At 45.2% G+C, this 22,064-nt stretch overlaps 1 protein-coding gene across 1 annotated transcript; it reads right to left on the reverse strand.

Annotated features, from left to right (window-relative positions):
* Positions 1-737: 737 nt before the first annotated feature.
* Positions 738-17,730, reverse strand: LOC147099672 (alpha-1B-glycoprotein-like). The gene is made up of 5 exons (XM_085969036.1): positions 17,589-17,730; positions 12,247-12,282; positions 9,639-9,926; positions 4,245-4,541; positions 738-2,702 (listed from the first exon to the last, which is right to left on the reverse strand). Exons 1-5 carry the CDS (start codon positions 17,614-17,616, stop codon positions 2,497-2,499), a joined length of 855 nt encoding a protein of 284 aa, XP_085825162.1. The 5' UTR covers positions 17,617-17,730; the 3' UTR covers positions 738-2,496.
* Between the last annotated feature and the right edge of the window lie 4,334 nt (positions 17,731-22,064).

The raw sequence follows: 22,064 nt of genomic DNA on the forward strand, positions 1-22,064 counted from the left end.
TCTGGAACTAAAAAGCTGGTCTCGGTAAAAGTGAGCATGAAGTAGTTGGACCTGTTGGTGTGGGACCGGATCAGCCACGCGTTATTCACCCCTTTTCACGATTTTCCTTTTATTGAAGTCATGCACACGTAAACTGGACTGCAATCTCCCATTCATGTCCAATGTTCATAAGATACCCAAATTAGCTCAATTTTGGACCCTTTCACCGAACGCAGTCCAAATTATACTAATCCTAGACAACCCAACACTCTGAATTACGGTGGTACTTACTGAGTGAACTGTAACCCTCTTATTACATAAGAACCTAAGAAATAGGAGCAGGAATAGGCCACTTGGCCCTTCGAGCCTGCTCCGCCATTCAATAAGATCATGGCTGATCTCGGGCTCAAAGCCACTTCCCTGCCCGTTCCCCATAACCCTTCACTCCCTTACCTTGCAAAAATCTGTCTATCTCCACCTTAAATGTATTTAATGACCCAGCCTCCACGGCTCTCTGGGGCAGAGAATTCCATAGATTTACGATCCTCTGAGAGAAGAAATTCCTCCTCATCTCAGTTGTAAAAGGGCGACCCTTTATTCTGAAACTATGCCCCCAAGTTCTAGATCTCCCCACGAGGGGAAACATCCTCTCTGCATCTACCCTGTTGAGCCCCCTCAGTATCTTATATGTTTCAATAAGATCACCTCTCATTCTTCTTATTACCCATTTGTCACAGATGAAGTAAAATACAAAGATGCAGTTACTAACGTAGTTTTATTTAATACCATCTATAACACAACTAATAACATGGCACGGTTAAACATTGAGAATTACGATAAATACTTGGTCTTATATTATCAGTCAACAGTGTTGATCATCAGAGGCACACCCAAAACTTATATCTCAGTATCTCAATTCCAGCTGTTACTCCATTCTTATGTTCCTAGTTAGGGCCAAGTTAGCAGTTGTATTCAAGGTGTTATTGACAAGGTTCTAACATTGGGTATTGCTCTGAAATATAAGAACATAAGAAATAGGAGCAGGAGTAAGCCGTACCGCCCTTCGAGCCTGCTCCGCCATTCAATAAGATCATGGCTGATCATCCACCTCAACTCCACTTTCCCGCCCGATTTCCATATCCCTCGATTCCCCTAGAGTCCAAAAATCTATCGATCTCAGCCTTGAATATTCTCAAAGGCTAGGTATTCACAGCCCTCTGGAGATTGTCAGCTGTGGTTGGACGGTTAAGCCTGTCTCTTGCCTCCATAACTGAAGGACAGAATGTCAACACTAAAAATAGGAGCCGTCTTGCTTAGTAAAATGATTAGCCTTATTACTGTGAACAAACATTGCAATGAATTAACTTGTTTTATAACAATGTTTTTATTGCTTATTTTACTTCCACATGGTGTTAAATTGTCAAGTGCTAGCAGAGTGAAGAATCACATAAAGAGATTTAATGATTAGTTTTGTTTTTCATGTTACACTCAGTTTCTCATGGACTCCCAGGCCGCCTGCCTTTTCTGCAGTCTGGCGGAGTCCGTGTTCCATGTTTATACCAAGTGTGAGAGGTTGCAGCCCCTCTTCCATTATTTGAGGGGGCCACTCCTCGATTTTTGGCTGCACTTCAGTCCCACGCTCTTGATCTATGGTCACCCGGTGCGGAGGGGAGCGGGCAGATCGGAGGACCTCCTCGTAGGACTGCTCCTGGGCCTGGCTAAGAAAGCCATTAATTGGTCCAGGCAGCGGGCGGTCGAGGGGGTCGTTCAGCCAGATTGCCTGCCTCTCTTCCGCGACCATGTTCGCGCTCGGGTGACCCTGGAGATGGAGCACGCGGTGTCCGCCGGCACACTCGAGGCCTTCCGCGACCGGTGGGCGCCGCGGGGACTGGAGTGCATAATAAATTCAGACAACATGATTTTAATTTGATTTGTTTAAGTTCCATTTGAAGTTTGTTTAATTTACAGATAATTTGTTTTTGGTCCAATCAAAAGAGTACACTCAGTTTCTCACGGACTCCCAGGCCGCCTGCCTTTTCTGCGGCCTGGCGGAGTCCGTGTTCCATGTTTATGCGGAGTGTGAGAGGTTGCAGCCCCTCTTCCATTATTTGAAAGGGCCGCTCCTCGATTTTTGGCTGCACTTCAGTCCCACACTCCTGATCTTTGGTCACCCGGTGCGGAGGGGAGTGGGCAGATCGGAGGACCTCCTCGTAGGACTGCTCCTGGGCCTGGCCAAAAAGGCCATCAACTGGTCCACTCGAGGGGGTCATTCGGCCCGACTGCCTGCCTCTCTTCCGCAGCAATGTTCGCGCCCGGGTGGCCCTGGAGATGGAGCACGCAGTGTCCGCTGGCACGCTCGAGGCCTTCCGCGACCGGTGGGTGCTGCGGGGACTGGAGTGCATCATCACCCCGGCCAATCAAATTTTAATTTAATTTGTTAAGTTGCATTAATGTTTTATTAGTTACAGTTTAATTGATTTAGAGTGCGCCAATCAAAAGAGTACACTCAGTTTCAAGTTAATTTGGTTCAGTTGATGTCGGTCCATCCATCTTCATTTCTATCTCGTCCATCTTCACTTCTATCCCGTCCATCTTCACTTCTATCCCGTCCATCTTCAGGTGTTCCCGATCGCCGGGTCTCCAGCACCACACAGACAGCACCACCAGGTGTAGGAGGAGCACAATCCCCAGGCGACAACCCACCGCCATGGGCCAAAGCAATCCTAATGTGGGAAATGAGGATGTGATTAACTTTCAGGACAAGGCAGCAAGATCCAGATAAAATGCTCGCTCTCTGAAATTATTTCATCTGGAATGCGATCTGCGTGGGTTGTTTTGAGATTCCTGCGATTTCAAACATCTGACAGCAAAAGGAATGGACTTTTTTCCATTTCTCTGGCGCCTTACCGCGACCTCAGAACATCCTAAACCCATTTACAAGCAACAGGTCGCTTTTGTGGTGTAGTCATTGTTATTGTGCAGGAAAGGTACAGAGTGAGATCCCACAGACAGCGAGGAAGATGAGTGACCAGTTCATCTGTATTTGGTGACGTTGATTTATGGAGAAACGGTGCTCAGCATATCTCAGAGCTCAGAGCTCCCTGCTCCTCCTCTGTGGACTCTAACAGGGGCGCTGGCGAATTAGCAGTGAACTGTGGGCAGTTCTGGTATTTGGTGGGCAGTTCTGAATCTGGTATGTCAGAGATTGTAGCAAACTCATCAGGTTATTGACCAGTCAGTTGGCAGACGGAAGGGAGCCATTGAGTGTCTCCGCTTCCACCACTTCTGACGGCAATGAATTCCAGGTCATCACCATTCGCTGCATAAAAAAGTTTCCCCTCACATCCCCCCTGTATCTCTTGCCGAAAACCTTAAATCTGTGTCCCCTAGTACTTGTACCATCAACTAGTGGGAACAGCCTTTCCCCGTCTAGCCTATCCAAACCCGTCATAATCTTGTACACCTCTATCAAATCACCCCTCAACCTCCTTTGCTCTAATGAAAACAAATCCAGCTTCTCCAACCTGTCCTTGTAGCTAAGATCCCCCATCCCCAGAACCATTCTGGTAAATCTCCTCTGCACCCTCTCAAGGGCCTTCACATCCTTCCTAAAGTGTGGTGACCAGAACTGGACGCAATACTCCAGTTGTGGCTGAACCAGCGCTTTATAAAGGTTCAGCATAACTCCCATCTCATCATTCCACCAATCCGAGGTGAAAATATATATAGGATAAACTCAGTGAGCCACCTTGGAAAGACAAAAGCAAAATACTGTGGAAATCTGAAATAAAAGCACGAAAAGCTGGTCAGGCAGCTCAGTGGAGAGAGAAACAGGGTTAACGTTTCAGGTCGAAGATTTCATCAGAACTGGAAGAAGTTAGAGATGTAACAGGTTTTAAGCAAGTACAGAGGCTGAGAAAGGGAGAGGGGAGGAAAGAATAAAAGGGAAGGTCTGTGATAGGATGGAAGGCAGGAGAGATTAAATGACAAAAGGGATGATGGTGCAAGGCAAATGGAGATGGTATTGGAATAAGTAAAAAAACAAAAGATGGGTCTACAGGAGGTGTAAGTGGCAACAGCAGAATCATTAGCAACAATTGCTGTCCGCAAAAAGGAAACAGTTGTTATGGTCTGAAATTGTTGAACTCAATGTTGAGTCCGGAAGGCTGTAAAGTGCCTGATCAAAAGATGAGGTGCTGTTCCTCGAGCTTACGCTGGGCTTCATTGGAACAGTGTAGGAGGCCAAAGATAGCAAGGCCACTCACCTGTCACAGTTACCTGCACACGGCCGCTGTACAGTGACTGCACAGTCTGATTGGTCCGATACCCACAGAAGTAACTTCCCGAATCTGAGACGGTTACACCTTTGATCTCGAAGGCTGTAACAGAACTATTTCCTGCTGCCTGTGTGAGTCGCGGATTCTCGGTGTCTTTGTACAACACAAAATGTGTGGGTGGGTCCGGTCCGGGTGCTGTACATGTAAATCTAACAGTATCTCCTACTGCTGCACTGCCTGATGAAGGAGTCACGCACAGTTTGGGCTTGGGAACTGCAGCAGAACCTGGAACCAAGAGATTGTGGGAAATAAAAGTTGCGACAAGTTTGAATCATTTCATATGGATTGTGAAATATCCAACAACAGTCGGTTAGAACGGGTTTGGAGGGATATACAAGGATATACCATGGGATATACAATAATATACCTTGGAATATAGAATCATAGAAGGGACCGAGTGTACTGTAGCCAGATTTGCTGATGATACAAAGATAGGTGGGTTAGCAAGTTGTGAGGAGGACACAAAGGCCTAGAAATTCATTAAGGCGCTGCCAGCTTTGCGGACAGTTACCGCCTAAAGAGGGCTTCTGCGCCAATACAGGAGTTTGCGCTGATATTCAGCACAGCGGTAATGGCGGCAGTAGCCGTTAGCGCTGCGCCGGCACCGATGACGTCATCGGTGTGCGCAGTGCCCGGTTCCGCCCCGATACCGGCCCGATCCCCATATTTAGTTGCGGCCGCCTCTTCCGCAGCGGCCGCAAACAGCGACCAGAAAACGGGGCCGTACTGTAGCCTTAGTGGGGCGCTTTAAGGTGGCGGTGCGGCCGGCCGCTTTTTCGGCGGCCGCCTGCCCGCACCTCCTTCCCCGGCCTCCTCCACCGCCCCCCCCCCCCCGTGGCATTGCCGGCTGCTTTCCGCAAACCCGGCACTTCTCCGTGGTGCCGGGCGCATTTGCCGGCACTATCCAGCGGCGATCTCCCCGTTGCAGGCACCTCCCCCTTAAGAGAAGGAGGAGGCCTGCAGTACCGCAGCCTGCCGCTCCGCAGCGGGTGGCGCAGCGGCGCCTATAGCGCTGAAATTCAGTTTCAGCGCCCCAAGCGAGGGCGGCCACACCCTGGAATAGCGCCCGGTTCCGACTTGGGGCGCAAAAACTGAATATCTGACGGTCGCAACTGGCTCCGCGCCCAGCGCTAACTTTTGGGCGCTAGCCAGCTGGCGGGGCCATAGTGAATTTCTAGGCCAAAGAGTCTGCAAAGGGATATAGATAGAAACATGGAAACATGGAAAAATAGGAGCAGGAGTCGGCCATTCGGCCCTTCAAGCCTGCTCCACCATTCAGTATGATCATGGCTGATCCTCTATCTCAATACCATATTCCCGCTCTCTCCCCATACAACTTGATGCCTTTTGTGTCTAGAAATCTATCTCCTTCTTAAATATATTCAGTGACTTGGCCTCCACAGCCTTCTGTGGTAGAGAATTCCACAGGTTCACCACCCTCTGATAGAGAGGTTCAGTGAGTGGGCAAAAATTTGGCAGATGGAGTATAATGTGGGAAAATGTGAAGTTATCCACTTTGGAAGGAAGAATGAAAAAGCAAATTATTATTTAAATGGAGAGAGACTACAAAATGCTGCGGTACAAAGCGATCTGGGGGTCCTCGTACATGAAACACAAAAAGTTAGCATGCAGGTACAGCAAGTAATTAGGAAGGCTAATGGAATGTTGACCTTTATTGCAAGGGGTATGGAGTATAAAAGTAGGGAAGTTTTGATGCAACTTTACAGGGCGCTGGTGAGACCACACCTGGAGTAGTGCATACAGTTTTGGTCTCCATATTTAAGGAAGGATATACTTGCATTGAAGGCAGTATATTGACGTATGACGAAAGGTTGAGCAGGTTGAGCCTATACTCATTGGAGTTTAGAAGAATGAGAGGTGATCTTATTGAAAGATATAAGATTCTGAGGGGGATTGACAAGGTAGATGCCGAGAGGATGTTTTCCCTAGTGGGTGTATCTAGAACTAGGGGGCATAGTTTCAGAATAAGGGGTCGCCCATTTAAGACGGAGATGAGGAGAAATCTCTTCTCTCAGGGGGTCGTGAATCTTTGGAATTCTCTACCCCGGAGAGCTGTGGAGGCGGAGTCAGTGAATATATTCAAGGTGGAGATTGACAGACATTTGAACTACAAGGGAGTCAAGGGGTGTGGGGAGAGAGCGGGAAAGTGGAGTTGAGGCCAAGATTGGATCAGCCAGGATCTTATTGAATGGTGGAGCAGGCTCAAAGGACTGATTGCCCTACTCCTGCTCCTGTTTCTTATGTTCTTATGTTCTTACAGTACAGAAGGAGACCATTCGGCCCATCATGCCTGTGTCAGCTCTTTGAAAGAGCTCTCCAATTTAGTGCCACACCCCAGCCCTTTTCCCATAACCCTGCATATTAGTCCTTTTCAAGTACATGTCCAATTGCCTTCTGAAAGTTCCTATGGAATCTGCTTCCACCACTCTCTCATGTAGAGTGTTCCAGATCACAACAATCCTCTGTGTGAAAAAAATTATTCTCAATTCCCCTCTAGTTCTTTTGCCAATTATTTTAAATCTATGACCTCTGGTTACCGACCCACTTGCCAGCAGAAACAGTTCCCCCTACTTGCTCTTTCAAAACCCTCTGAATTTTGAATACTCCTGTTAGGTCTCCCATTAAACTTCTCTGCTCTAAGGAGAACAATCCCACCTTCTGCAATCTCTCCACATAACTGAAGTTCCTCATCCCTGGTATCATCCTGGTAAACCTCTTCTGCACCCTCTGCAAGGCCATGACATTCTTTCTAAAGTGTGGTGTCCAAAATTGTACACTATACTCCAGCTGAGGCCTAACCAGTGATTTGAAAAGGTTTACCATAACTTCCTTCTTTTTCTATTCAATTCCCCTATTTACAAAGCCAAGTATTCCACTCCTAACCACCTTATCGACTTGCCCTGCCACCTTCAAAGATTTGTGAATATGCACCCCCAGGTCCCTCTGCTCTTGCATTCCCCTCAAAATAGGACCATTTTGATTATCCTGCCTCTCCATGTTCTTTTTCCCAAAGTTATCTGGATTAAATTGTATCTGCCATGTGTCTGCCCATTTCACCAGTCTATGTCCTCCTGAAGTCTGCTACTATCCTGCTCACTATTTACTACGTTGCCAAGGTTTATCATCCACAAACTTTGAATTTGTACTACCTATACCCAATTCCAGGTCATTTATATGTAACAAGAAAAGCAATGGTCCTAATACTGACCCCTGGGGATCTCACTGCATACTTCTCTCTAGTCAGAAAAACATCTGTTCACCACTACTCTCTGCCTCCTATCCCTGAGTCAATTATGTACCCAAGTTACCCCCGTCCCTTTAATATCATGTGCTTTTATTTCCGAATAAACCTGTTATGTGGCACTTCATGAAATACCTTTTGAAAGTCCATAGACACATCTACCCCACTACCCTCATCAACCCTCTCTGTTACTTCATCAAATAACTCAATCAGTTCAGCCAGACATGATTTGCCTTTAACTGTTGCTTATGCTTCTCCAAGTGATAATTAATTTTGTCTTTGACAATGGTCTCTAGTAGTTGTCCCACCACTGATGTTAGACTGACTAGTCAGTAGATGTCAGGTTTATCCCTCTTTCCTATTTTGAACAGGAGTGTAACATTTGCAATCCTCCAGTCTCTGGCACCATTCCCTATCCAAGGAGGATTGAAAGATTGTGGCAGAGTTTCTGCTGTCTCCACCCGAGCTTCCCTCAGCAACCTGGGATGCATCCCACCTGGACCAGGTGACTTGTTAACTTTGAGTCATACCAACATATTTAGCCCTCCTTTCTATCTATTTTTATCCTATCCAATATCTCTACTCCCTCCTCTACTCCAATTTAACTTCATCCTCTTTTGTGACTGCAGATGCAAAGTACTCATTCAGTACCTTAGTCATGTCCTCTGCCTCCATAAGAAGATTCCCTTTCTTGTCCCTAATCAGTCCCACCATTCCTTTAATTATCATTTTGCTTTTTATATGTTTATGAAAGATTTTGTGTTACCCGCTAATCTTTCCTCATTCTCTCTCTTTGCCCTTCTTATATCCCTTGTACTCTCTGTATTCTGTCTGGTTTTCTATTATATTCTGTACCTGACATTTGTCATAAACCTCCCTTTTCTGTTTTATTTTAATCTCTGTTTCCTTTGTCATCCAGGGAGCTCTGGCTTTGGATGCCCCATCTTTCCTCATTATGGGACTATGCTTGGTTTGTACCCAAACTATCTCCGCCCTGAAGGCCTGCCATTGCTCATTTACTGTTTTCCTGGCCAATCTTTGTTTCCAGTCCACCTGTGCTAGATCCCTTCTCAAATCACTGAAAATGGCTCTCTACTAGTTGGGTATTTTCAATTTTGATTTATCTTCTTTTTGTTTACAATAGTATACAGTAATATACCATGGAATGTACAAAAATGTACAGGAATATACCATGGAATGCACAGGATTTTTTTTTAAATTCATTCATGGGATGTGGGCATCGCTGGCAAGGCCAGCATTCATTGCCCATCCTCTAATTGCCCTTGAGAAGGTGGTGGTGAGCTGCCTTCTTTAACCGCTGCAGTCCGTGTGGTGAAGGTGCTCCCACAGTGCTGCTAGGGAGGAAGTTCCAGGATTTTGACCCAGTGACAATGAAGGAACGGTGATATATTTCCAAGTCAGGATGGTGTGTGACTTGGAGGGGAACTTGGAGGTGGTGATGTTCCCATGGGCCTGCTGCCCTTGTCCTTCTAAGTGGAAGAGGTCATGGGTTTGGGAGGTGCTGTTGAAGAAGCCTTGGCGAGTTGCTGCAGTGCATCTTGTAGATGGTACACACTGCAGCCATGGTGCGCCGGTGGTGGAGGGCGTGAATGTTTAAGGTGGTGGATGGGGTGCCAATCAAGCGGGTTGCTTTGTCTTGGATGGTGTCGAGCTTCTTGAGTGTTGTTGGAGCTGCACTCATCCAGGCAAGTGGAGGGTATTCCATCACACTCCTTACTTGTGCCTTGTAGATGGTGGAAAGGCTTTGGGGAGTCAAGAGGTGAGACACTCCCTAGTCTCTGACCTGCTCTTGTTGCCACAGTATTTATGTGGCTGGTCCAGTTAAATTTCTGGTCAATGGTACCATAGAATATACAGGAATATGCCATGGGATGTACAGGAATGTACCATGGATATACAGGAGTTACGGGAGGGGGCAGAGGGAGTAGGAAATCTCCAGCAGACCTCACCCCGCAGTCACTGATCGGGGAGACTCGGTCCAGTCCCTGTCGCAGGGTTCAAGACACAAACAAAGGGACAGAAATATGAATCTCACTCACCTCTCACAGTTACACTCACATCATTACTGTAACCTACTGATGCAAAGTGCTCAGTGTCATACACACAAAAGTACGTCCCTCCGTCCAAGCTGCTCATCACTTTGAACTGGAACACGCACTTGAGGCTATTTCCCGAACTGTTCATCATTTGCTGCTTTCCAACTTGATACAAATGGAATTTGACTGCAGGTTCGGGCCCGGGGGCTGTACATGTAAATGTGACAGTGTCTCCGGCCTTCACACGGCCTGACGGGGGCTCCAGACTCAGTGTCGGTGCTGACGGGCCACCTGAAACAAACAGGTTAGACAATGACACTTCCCCTGCGGCAGATTGGACCCCCTTCACCTGTGGTGTGAACAGAACCGGTTTTAGTGACTCCATTCTCAATCCTGGTTGATACGCTCTGATCGGACAGCGGCGGGGTATCCCATCCCCTTCACTGCCCAGGCGCTGTCCATTGGGTGCTGATTCTGCCCATCAGGTGCTGATTCTGCCCATCAGGCACTGATTCTGCCCATTGGGTGCTGATTCTGCCCATCAGGCACTGATTCTACCCATCGGGCGCTGATTCTGCCCATCAGGCACTGATTCTGCCCATCAAGCGCTGATTCTGCCCATCAGGCACTGATTCTGCTCATTGGGCGCTAATTCTGCCCATCGGGCACTGATTCTGCCCATTGGGCGCTAATTATGCCCATCGGGCGCTGAATCTGCCCATTGGGCACTGATTCTGCTCATTGGGTGCTAATTATGCCCATCGGGCGCTGAATCTGCCCATTGGGCGCTGATTCTGCTCATTGGGCGCTAATTCTGCCCATCGGGCACTGATTCTGCTCATTGGGCACTAATTCTGCCCATCGGGCACTGATTCTGCCCATTGGGCGCTAATTCTGCCCATCGGGTGCTGATTCTGCCCATTGGGTGCTAATTCTGCCCATCAGGCACTGATTCTGCCCATTGGGTGCTAATTCTGCCCATCGGGCGCTGATTCTGCCCATTGGGCGCTGATTCTGCCCATTGGGTGCTGATTCTGCTCATCGGGCGCTGATACTGCTCATTGGGCACTAATTCTGCCCATTGGGCGCTGATTCTGCTCATTGGGTGCTAATTCTGCCCATCGGGCGCTGATACTGCTCATTGGGCGCTAATTCTGCCCATTGGGCGCTGATTCTGCTCATTGGGTGCTAATTCTGCCCATCGGGCGCTGATACTGCTCATTGGGCGCTAATTCTGCCCATCGGGCGCTGATTCTGCTCATTGGGTGCTGATTCTGTCTATCGGGCGCTGATTCTGCCCATCAGGCACTGATTCTGCCCATCGGGCATTGATTCTGCCCATCGGGCGCTCCCCAGACTGTCGGGAATCCCGGGCATCGCGGCTGAACCGAGCCCCGGGTCCAGAGCTGCGAGTTTCACCCTGGAGCCAATCAGGAGAAGCAACTGTGTGCACCGGTCCGGTGTTATTGTACAAACTGGCAATCGGTTCAGGAAAGTCCTTTACAAATACCGAACACACGGGAGGTCAGTGATGAGACATAGGAACAGGAGGAGGCCATTCAGCCCCTCCAGCCTGCTCCGTCATTCAATGAGATCAGGAGCAATGGAGCAAGACTCGATCCACATTGGCCAAGTGTGGTACAAGAGACTGTATAATGCCACAGTCTGACCCACTGTAAAAGGAGAGACCCCGAGACTGAGTGCAGTAACCTAGTGCCCCAGGCGCTGGACTGGTGACCCACAGATCAAATCCCACCATTCTGGTAATCGAGAAGCAGAAAACGATCACGAAAGGTGTGGGATTATGGTAAATACCCAACTAGTTCACTAAAATCCTGCAGGGAAGTGTATCTGCCACCATACCTAGTCTGGCCTCCATGTGACTCCAACCAACTATCCTCAGGGCAAGTAAGGACGGTTATTAAACACTGGCTTGTCAGTGTTGCCCACCTCTCAAGAACTAATTAATGCAAATAAATACAGTATTATATATGGTACCTAGCACCGTTGAGACATAATATTCCAATAGTCTCATTCTGTCCCGAAATGTCTATGCTTCCAACCATATGTACTGTTAGAATCCGGTGATCTCCATTAACTCATAGTTTCAGAATAAAGGGTTGCCCTTTTAGAACTGAGATGAGGAGGAATTTCTTCTCTCAGGGGTCGTAAGTTTGTGGAATTCTCTGCCCCAGAGAGCCGTGGAGGCTGGGTCATTAAATACATTTAAGGTGGAGATAGACAGATTTTTGCAAGATAAGGGAGTGAAGGGTAATGGGGAGCGGGTGGGGAAGTGGCTTTGAGCCCAAGATCAGCCATGATCTTATTGAATGGCGGAGCAGGCTCGAGGGGCCGAATGGCCGACTCCTGCTCCTATTTCTTTTCACAGATATTTGCGACGAAATAAAATATGCAACCGCTTGGTGAAACCGAACTAATGAGCGCATTGAATTACTGGCAGTAAAAATAACCGCAAAACAAAACAAAACAAAATGTGAACGGGAATGGTTATTATTATAACTGCGGACTTAGCAAAAAATATCTCCGCAATCAAGGAGCTGCTGTCAATGAGTCAGTCTGTTGCTTCTGCTTTTTAGTTTCGATAACTGACCTGTCACTGCGATCTGCTGGAACCCAACCAGATGAACTGTAATAGAAAATAATTTGAACAATTTAAATCAGAAAGAGTTATGCCGAGTCAAAAATATCCAGTATTTAGATACTTTGTAAAATTCAGATTTTGTCAATGAGTTGAGCCCAGATTATGATGATGCAAAATGCGACGTTTCTACTTGTGCCTAATTTTACACAACAACCACCTTCATCTCTCACAATTCAACAACCTACATCTCTCACAATTCAACCACCTTCATCTCTCACAATTCAACAACCACCTTCATCTCTCATAATTCAACAACCATCTACATCTCTCACAATTCAACAACCTACATCTCTCACAATTCAACCACCTACATCTCTCACAATTCAACAACCACCTTCATCTCTCATAATTCAACAACCATCTACATCTCTCACAATTCAACCACCTACATCTCTCACAATTCAACAACCACCTCCATCTCTCATAATTCAACAACCATCTTCATCTCTCATAATTCAACAACCATCTACATCTCTCACAATTCAACAACCATCTACATCTCTCACAATTCAACAACCATCTTCATCTCTCACAATTCAACAACCACCTTCATCTCTCACAATTCAACAACCACCTTCATCTCTCACAATTCAACAACCACCTTCATCTCTCACAATTCAACAACCACCTTCATCTCTCACAATTCAACAACCATCTTCATCTCACAATTCAACAACCACCTTCATCTCTCACAATTCAACAACTATCTTCATCTCTCACAATTCAGCAACCACCTTCATCTCTCACAATTCAACAACCATCTTCATCTCTCACAATTCAACAACCATCTACATCTCTCACAATTCAACAACCACCTTCATCTCTCACAATTCAACAACCACCTTCATCTCTCACAATTCAACAACCACCTTCATCTCTCACAATTCAACAACCACCTTCATCTCTCACAATTCAACAACCACCTTCATCTCTCACAATTCAACAACCACCTTCATCTCTCACAATTCAACAACCACCTTCATCTCTCACAATTCAACAACCACCTTCATCTCTCACAATTCAACAACCACCTTCATCTCTCACAATTCAACAACCACCTTCATCTCTCACAATTCAACAACCATCTACATCTCTCACAATTCAACAACCACCTTCATCTCTCACAATTCAACAACCACCTTCATCTCTCACAATTCAACAACCACCTTCATCTCTCACAATTCAACAACCATCTTCATCTCTCACAATTCAACAACCATCTACATCTCTCACAATTCAACAACCACCTTCATCTCTCACAATTCAACAACCATCTTCATCTCTCACAATTCAACAACCATCTTCATCTCACAATTCAACAACCACCTTCATCTCTCACAATTCAACAACCACCTTCATCTCTCACAATTCAACAACCACCTTCATCTCTCACAATTCAACAACCATCTTCATCTCTCACAATTCAACAACCATCTTCATCTCTCACAATTCAACAACCATCTTCATCTCACAATTCAACAACCACCTTCATCTCTCACAATTCAACAACCACCTTCATCTCTCACAATTCAACAACCACCTTCATCTCTCACAATTCAACAACCACCTTCATCTCTCACAATTCAACAACCATCTTCATCTCACAATTCAACAACCACCTTCATCTCTCACAATTCAACAACCACCTTCATCTCTCACAATTCAACAACCATCTTCATCTCTCACAATTCAACAACCACCTTCATCTCTCACAATTCAACAACCACCTACATCTCTCTCAATTCAACAACCACCTTCATCTCTCACAATTCAACAACCACCTTCATCTCTCACAATTCAACAACCACCTTCATCTCTCACAATTCAACAACCACCTTCATCTCTCACAATTCAACAATCACCTTCATCTCTCACAATTCAACAACCACCTTCATCTCTCACAATTCAACAACCACCTTCATCTCTCACAATTCAACAACCACCTTCATCTCTCACAATTCAGCAATCACCTTCATCTCTCACAATTCAACAACCACCTTCATCTCTCACAATTCAACAACCACCTTCATCTCTCACAATTCAACAACCACCTTCATCTCTCACAATTCAACAACCACCTTCATCTCTCACAATTCAACAACCATCTACATCTCTCACAATTCAACAACCATCTTCATCTCACAATTCAACAACCACCTTCATCTCTCACAATTCAACAACCACCTTCATCTCTCACAATTCAACAACCACCTTCATCTCACAATTCAACAACTACCTTCATCTCTCACAATTCAACAACCACCTTCATCTCTCACAATTCAACAACCATCTTCATCTCACAATTCAACAACCACCTACATCTCTCACAATTCAACAACCACCTTCATCTCTCACAATTCAACAACCACCTTCATCTCTCACAATTCAACAACCACCTTCATCTCTCACAATTCAACAACCACCTTCATCTCTCACAATTCAACAACCACCTTCATCTCTCACAATTCAACAACCACCTTCATCTCTCACAATTCAACAACCACCTTCATCTCTCACAATTCAACAACCACCTTCATCTCTCACAATTCAACAACCACCTTCATCTCTCACAATTCAACAACCACCTTCATCTCTCACAATTCAACAACCACCTTCATCTCTCACAATTCAACAACCATCTTCATCTCTCACAATTCAACAACCATCTTCATCTCTCACAATTCAACAACCATCTACATCTCTCACAATTCAACAACCATCTTCATCTCTCACAATTCAACAACCACCTTCATCTCTCACAATTCAACAACCATCTACATCTCTCACAATTCAACAACCATCTTCATCTCTCACAATTCAACAACCACCTTCATCTCTCACAATTCAACAACCATCTTCATCTCTCACAATTCAGCAACCACCTTCATCTCTCACAATTCAACAACCACCTTCATCTCTCACAATTCAACAACCACCTTCATCTCTCACAATTCAACAACCATCTACATCTCTCACAATTCAACAACCATCTACATCTCTCACAATTCAACAACCACCTTCATCTCTCACAATTCAACAACCACCTTCATCTCTCACAATTCAACAACCATCTACATCTCTCACAATTCAACAACCACCTTCATCTCTCACAATTCAACAACCACCTTCATCTCTCACAATTCAACAACCATCTACATCTCTCACAATTCAACAACCATCTTCATCTCTCACAATTCAACAACCACCTTCATCTCTCAAAATTCAACAACCATCTTCATCTCTCACAATTCAACAACCATCTACATCTCTCACAATTCAACAACCATCTACATCTCTCACAATTCAACAACCATCTTCATCTCTCACAATTCAACAACCACCTTCATCTCTCACAATTCAACAACCATCTTCATCTCTCACAATTCAGCAACCACCTTCATCTCTCACAATTCAACAACCACCTTCATCTCTCACAATTCAACAACCATCTTCATCTCACAATTCAACAACCATCTACATCTCTCACAATTCAACAACCATCTACATCTCTCACAATTCAACAACCACCTTCATCTCTCACAATTCAACAACCACCTTCATCTCTCACAATTCAACAACCATCTACATCTCTCACAATTCAACAACCACCTTCATCTCTCACAATTCAACAACCACCTTCATCTCTCACAATTCAACAACCACCTTCATCTCTCACAATTCAACAACCACCTTCATCTCTCACAATTCAACAACCACCTTCATCTCTCACAATTCAACAACCGCCTTCATCTCTCACAATTCAACAACCATCTTCATCTCTCACAATTCAACAACCATCTTCATCTCTCACAATTCAACAACCACCTTCATCTCTCACAATTCAACAACCATCTACATCTCTCACAATTCAACAACCATCTTCATCTCTCACAATTCAACAACCATCTTCATCTCTCACAATTCAACAACCATCTTCATCTCTCACAATTCAACAACCACCTTCATCTCTCACAATTCAACAACCGCCTACATCTCTCACAATTCAACAACCACCTTCATCTCTCACAATTCAACAACCATCTTCATCTCTCACAATTCAACAACCATCTACATCTCTCACAATTCAACAACCACCTACATCTCTCACAATTCAACAACCACCTTCATCTCTCACAATTCAACAACCACCTTCATCTCTCACAATTCAACAACCACCTTCATCTCTCACAATTCAACAACCACCTTCATCTCTCACAATTCAACAACCATCTTCATCTCTCACAATTCAACAACCACCTTCATCTCTCACAATTCAACAACCATCTTCATCTTTCACAATTCAACAACCATCTTCATCTCTCACAATTCAACAACCATCTTCATCTCTCACAATTCAACAACCATCTTCATCTCTCACAATTCAACAACCACCTTCATCTCTCACAATTCAACAACCATCTTCATCTCTCACAATTCAACAACCACCTTCATCTCTCACAATTCAACAACCATCTACATCTCTCACAATTCAACAACCACCTTCATCTCTCACAATTCAACAACCATCTTCATCTCTCACAATTCAACAACCACCTTCATCTCTCACAATTCAACAACCACCTTCATCTCTCACAATTCAACAACCATCTTCATCTCTCACAATTCAACAACCACCTTCATCTCTCACAATTCAACAACCATCTACATCTCTCACAATTCAACAACCACCTTCATCTCTCACAATTCAACAACCATCTTCATCTCTCACAATTCAACAACCATCTTCATCTCTCACAATTCAACAACCACCCGCTGGATTATTATCACAAAAACCCTCAAATACATTTAACATTCAACATTAACTTCCCGCTTCTCTTATCCTCAACCAGTGTGCTGCTATTCTGGTGGACCCTACCGATAGTGCGAGATTATTCCCTCTCGTTGGAAATCAAACCACGATTTCACACTGGGCTCGATACCTGTAGCTGCTTCACCGTTCTCCTCTACATCTCATTGACTGCAACACTTGTTGGGAGGAGTGCCTCTTGCCAAACATTACTGCTTGTTTCTAGGATGAGACGTCCCTCAGAAGTCAATGCCCAATGCCGAGAGCCAGTGATCTGTTCCATTTACTGACAGATATATCTACCAACCAGTCTGCTGGTGTCAAAAGAAGCTCTACATTATGTCCGGTGGCTTAACAAGTGCCCCATGGCACTTCGAGTGTTTCTTCTCCATAGTCTCAGCTTCTGACTGCCGCTTACCTTTCAGTAACACCAGAGGTTCACCGATAACCCACTGATAGTTATTGATGGAGAGCCAATACTCACCAACCAGGAACACAGCGAAAAACAACATTTTTACGGGTAATTTTCTTCCAAGAAGTGCTGAACGGTTTGGATTTCACAGTGATCTGACTTCTGGTCAGAACATGGACTGACTGTAAACTGACAAGAACGGAACTGAGCCCTTCAACTAGCAGCACGACTCGGGATTGGTCAGGGGAACGTGTAACTGTTGCAATGACGAATGTCGGAAGTTCATCTAACTGTTCATCTAACTAATCGGCCTTTACTTCTAAAGTGTCTTAAGAAATCATACCTTAACTATCAAGATGGAGCAGAGCAGTTCTGTCGGAGTCATTCTGTGACGTGTCTAACGCCAGATCTCAGTCACTGTGTCAGGACCAACAATTCAGCCCTAATACAAAATCAAAATAATGCGGATGCTAGAAATCTGAAATAAAAACAGAAAATGCTGGAAATACTCAGCAGGTCAGGCAGCATCTGTGGAGAGAGAAACAGAGTTAACGTTTCAGGTCGATGACCCTTCGTCAGAACTGGAAAAAGTTGGAGATGTAACAGGTTTTTAAGATACAAATGGTATGATCTGATCACTTGGCAGGGGGATGGGATACAGAGGGGAGCTGAAATAGGGGGGGATGTGCTGCCAATTATAGAGAAAAAAACAAGTCAGCTTGGTAGACAGGGCAAATATATAAGGGCAAGGCTGGATGGCATCTATTTTAATGCAAGGAGTCTTGCGAATAAGGTGGATGAACTGAAGGTGTTGATAAACACATGGGAGTATGATATTGTTGCTATCACGGAGACATGGTTGAGGGAAGGGCAAGACTGGCAGCTCAATATTCCGGGGTACAGAATCTTCAGGCGAGACAGAGGGGGAGGTATAAGAGGAGGGGGTGTCGCAATATTAATTAAGGAGTCAATTACTGCAGTAAGGAGGGATGATATATTAGCAGGGTCCTCCAATGAGGCCATATGGGTGGAGCTTAAAAACAAAAAGGGGGCAAGCACTTTGCTGGGAGTGTACTATAGGCCTCCAAACAGTCAGGGGGAGATAGAGGAACAGATATGTAGGCAAATCTCAGAGAAATGTGCAAATAATAGGGTAATAATAATGGGGGATTTCAACTTCCCCAATATTAACTGGGATAGTCAGAGTGTGAAAGGCTCAGAGGGTGTAGAATTCTTAAAGTGCATCCAGGAGAGCTTTTTGAGCCAGCATGTAGAAAGTCCTACAAGAGAGGGGGCGGTACTGGACCTAATTCTAGGGAATGTGGCCGGCCAAGTGGAAAAAGTGCTAGTAGGTGAGCACTTTGGTGATAGTGACCATAATATGGTAAGATTTAAGGTGGCCATGGAAAAGGACAGGGATGGGCCGGAAATAAAGGTTCTAAATTGGGGGAAGGCCGATTTTAATAGGATAAGGCAGGATCTGGCCAAAATGGACTGGGATCAGCTACTTGTAGGAAAATCCGCATCGGAGCAATGGGAGGCTTTCAGAAGGGAGATTGAGATCATACAATGGCAACATGTTCCCGTAAAGGTCAAGGGTGGTTCCAAAAACCACAGGGAACCTTGGATGTCAGGGGATATACGGGAATGGATTAGGAAAAAAAGGAGGGCTTTTGGTAGATACAAAAGGCTAAAGACGGAGGAAGCCCTAGAGGAGTACAAAAAGTGCAGGGGGATACTTAAAAAAGAAATTAGGAGATCAAGGAGGGGCCATGAAATAACACTGGCAAGCAAAATAAAGGAAAATCCGAAGATGTTTTATAAGTATATTAAGGGTAAGAGGATAACTAGGGAAAAAATAGGGCCCATTAGGGACAAAAGTGGCAATCTGTGTGTGGAGCCGGAAGATGTAGGAGGGGTTCTGAATGAATTTTTTGCGTCTGTTTTCACTATGGAGAAGGACGATGTAGACATAGAAATAGGGCGGGGGGACTGTGATATGCTCGAACATATTAACATCGAGCGGGGGGAGGTATTGGCGGTTTTAGCTGGCCTAAAAATGGATAAATCCCCAGGCCCGGATGAAATGTATCCCAGGCTGCTGTGTGAGGCAAAGGAGGAGATTGCGGGGGCTCTAACACATATATTCAGGACCTCTCTGGCCACAGGGGATGTGCCAGAGGACTGAAGAACCGCTAATGTAGTACCATTATTCAAGAAGGGTAGTAGGGAAAAACCGGGGAACTACAGGCCAGTGAGCCTAACATCAGTGGTAGGAAAATTATTGGAAAAAATCCTGAGGGACAAAATTTGTCTCCACTTGGAGAGGCAAGGATTAATCAGGGATAGTCAACATGGCTTTGTCAAGGGAAGATCATGTCTGACTAATTTGATTGAATTTTTTGAGGGGGTGACTAGGTGTGTGGATGAGGGTAACGCAGTGGATGTGGTATACATGGATTTCAGTAAGGCCTTCGATAAAGTCCCGCACAGGAGACTGGTCAAGAAGGTAAGAGCCCATGGAATCCAGGGTGCCTTGGCACATTGGATACAAAACTGGCTTAGTGGCAGAAGGCAGAGGGTGATGGTCGAAGGTTGTTTTTGTGACTGGAAGCCTGTGGCCAGTGGGGTACCACAGGGATCGGTGCTGGGTCCCTTGCTGTTTGTGGTCTACATTAATGACTTGGATATGAATGTAAAGGGTATGATCAGTAAGTTCGCGGATGATACAAAAATTGGTAGGGTGGTAAATAGCGAGGAGGGTAGCCTCAGTCTGCAGGACGATATAGATGGGTTGGTCAGATGGGCGGAACAGTGGCAAATGGAATTTAACCCGGAAAAGTGCGAGGTGATGCACTTTGGGGGGACTAACAAGGCAAAGGAATACACAATGAATGGAAAGACCCTAGGCAAGACGGAGGGTCAGAGGGATCTGGGTGTGCAAGTACACAGATCCCTGAAGGCGGCGGAACAGGTGGATAAGGTGGTAAAAAAGGCATATGGGATACTTGCCTTCATTAGCCGAGGCATTGAATATAAGAGCAAGGAGGTTATGATGGAGCTGTATAAAACACTGGTTAGGCCACAGCTGGAATATTGTGTGCAGTTCTGGTCGCCACACTACAGGAAGGATGTGATCGCGTTAGAGAGGGTGCAGAGGAGGTTCACCAGGATGTTACCAGGGCTGGAGCGCTTCAGCTATGAAGAGAGACTGGGCAGGTTGGGTTTGTTTTCCTTGGAGCTGAGGAGGCTGAGGGGGGACATGATTGAGGTGTACAAAATTATGAGGGGCATAGATAGGATGGATGCTGAGGAGCTTTTTCCCTTAGTAGAGGGGTCGATAACTAGGGGGCATAGATTCAAGGTAAAGGGCGGGAGGTTTAGAGGGGATTTGAGAAAGAACTTTTTCACCCAGAGGGTGGTTGGAGTCTGGAACTCACTGCCTGAAAGGGTTGTGGAGGCAGAAACCCTCACAACATTTAAGAAGCATTTGGATGTGCACTTGAAATGCCATAGCATACAAGGCTACGGGCCAAATGCTGGAATATGGGATTAGATTAGACAGGGCTTGATGGCCGGCGCGGACACGATGGGCCGAAGGGCCTCTATCCGTGCTGTATTACTCTATGACTCTATGACCATTACAGAGACATGGTTACAAGGTGACCAGGGCTGGGAACTGAATATTCCAGGGTATTTGACAATTCCGACGGATAGACAGAAAGGAAAGGGAGGTGGGGTGACTTTGTTGGTAAAGGATGGGATCAGTGCAGTGGTGAGAAGTGATATTGGTTCAGAAGATCAAGATGTAGAATCGGTTTGGGTGAAGATAAAAAATAATATGGGGAAAAAGTCTCTGGTGGGTGTAGTCTACAGGCCCCTAAACAGTAGCAATATTGTTGGACAGAGAATAAATCAACAAATAATGGAGGCATGTAAAAAAGGTACGGTAATAATCATGGTTGATTTTAATCTCCATATTGATTGGACAAATCAAATTGGCCATGGTAACCTTGAGGAGGAGTTCATAGAGTGTATCCGGGATGGTTTTCTAGAACAGTATGTAATGGAGCCAACCAGGGAGCAGGCTATCTTGTACTGTGTAATGAGACAGAATTAATAAATGATCTCACAGTAAAAGATCCTCTAGGAAAGAGTGATCATAACATGGTTGAATTTCAAATTCAGTTGGAGGGTGAGAAAGTTGTATCTCAAACCAGTGTCCTGATCTTAAACAAAGGCAATTACAATGGCAGGAGGGCAGAACTGGTTAAAGTGGATTGGAAAAATAAATTAAAAGGTAAGACAGTTGAAATGCAGTGGCGGACATTTAAGGAGAAATTTTATAACTCTCAACAAAAATATATTCCAATGAGAAAGAAAGATTTTAAGAGAAGGGAGCACCATCCGTGGCTAACTATGGTAGAAGACACTAACAACGTCCCAATAATGGATAAACATGGAGCCACAGGGAGGGGGGAACTAAAGACAATCACTATGGAAAAAGTACTTGGTAAAATAATGGGACTAAAAGACGACAAGTCCCCT

The sequence above is a fragment of the Somniosus microcephalus genome, chromosome 28 (genome assembly GCF_052327205.1).
Source record: "Somniosus microcephalus isolate GS21.2 chromosome 28, FLI_Smic_1.0, whole genome shotgun sequence".
In the NCBI taxonomy this organism is placed as follows: Eukaryota; Metazoa; Chordata; class Chondrichthyes; order Squaliformes; family Somniosidae; genus Somniosus; species Somniosus microcephalus.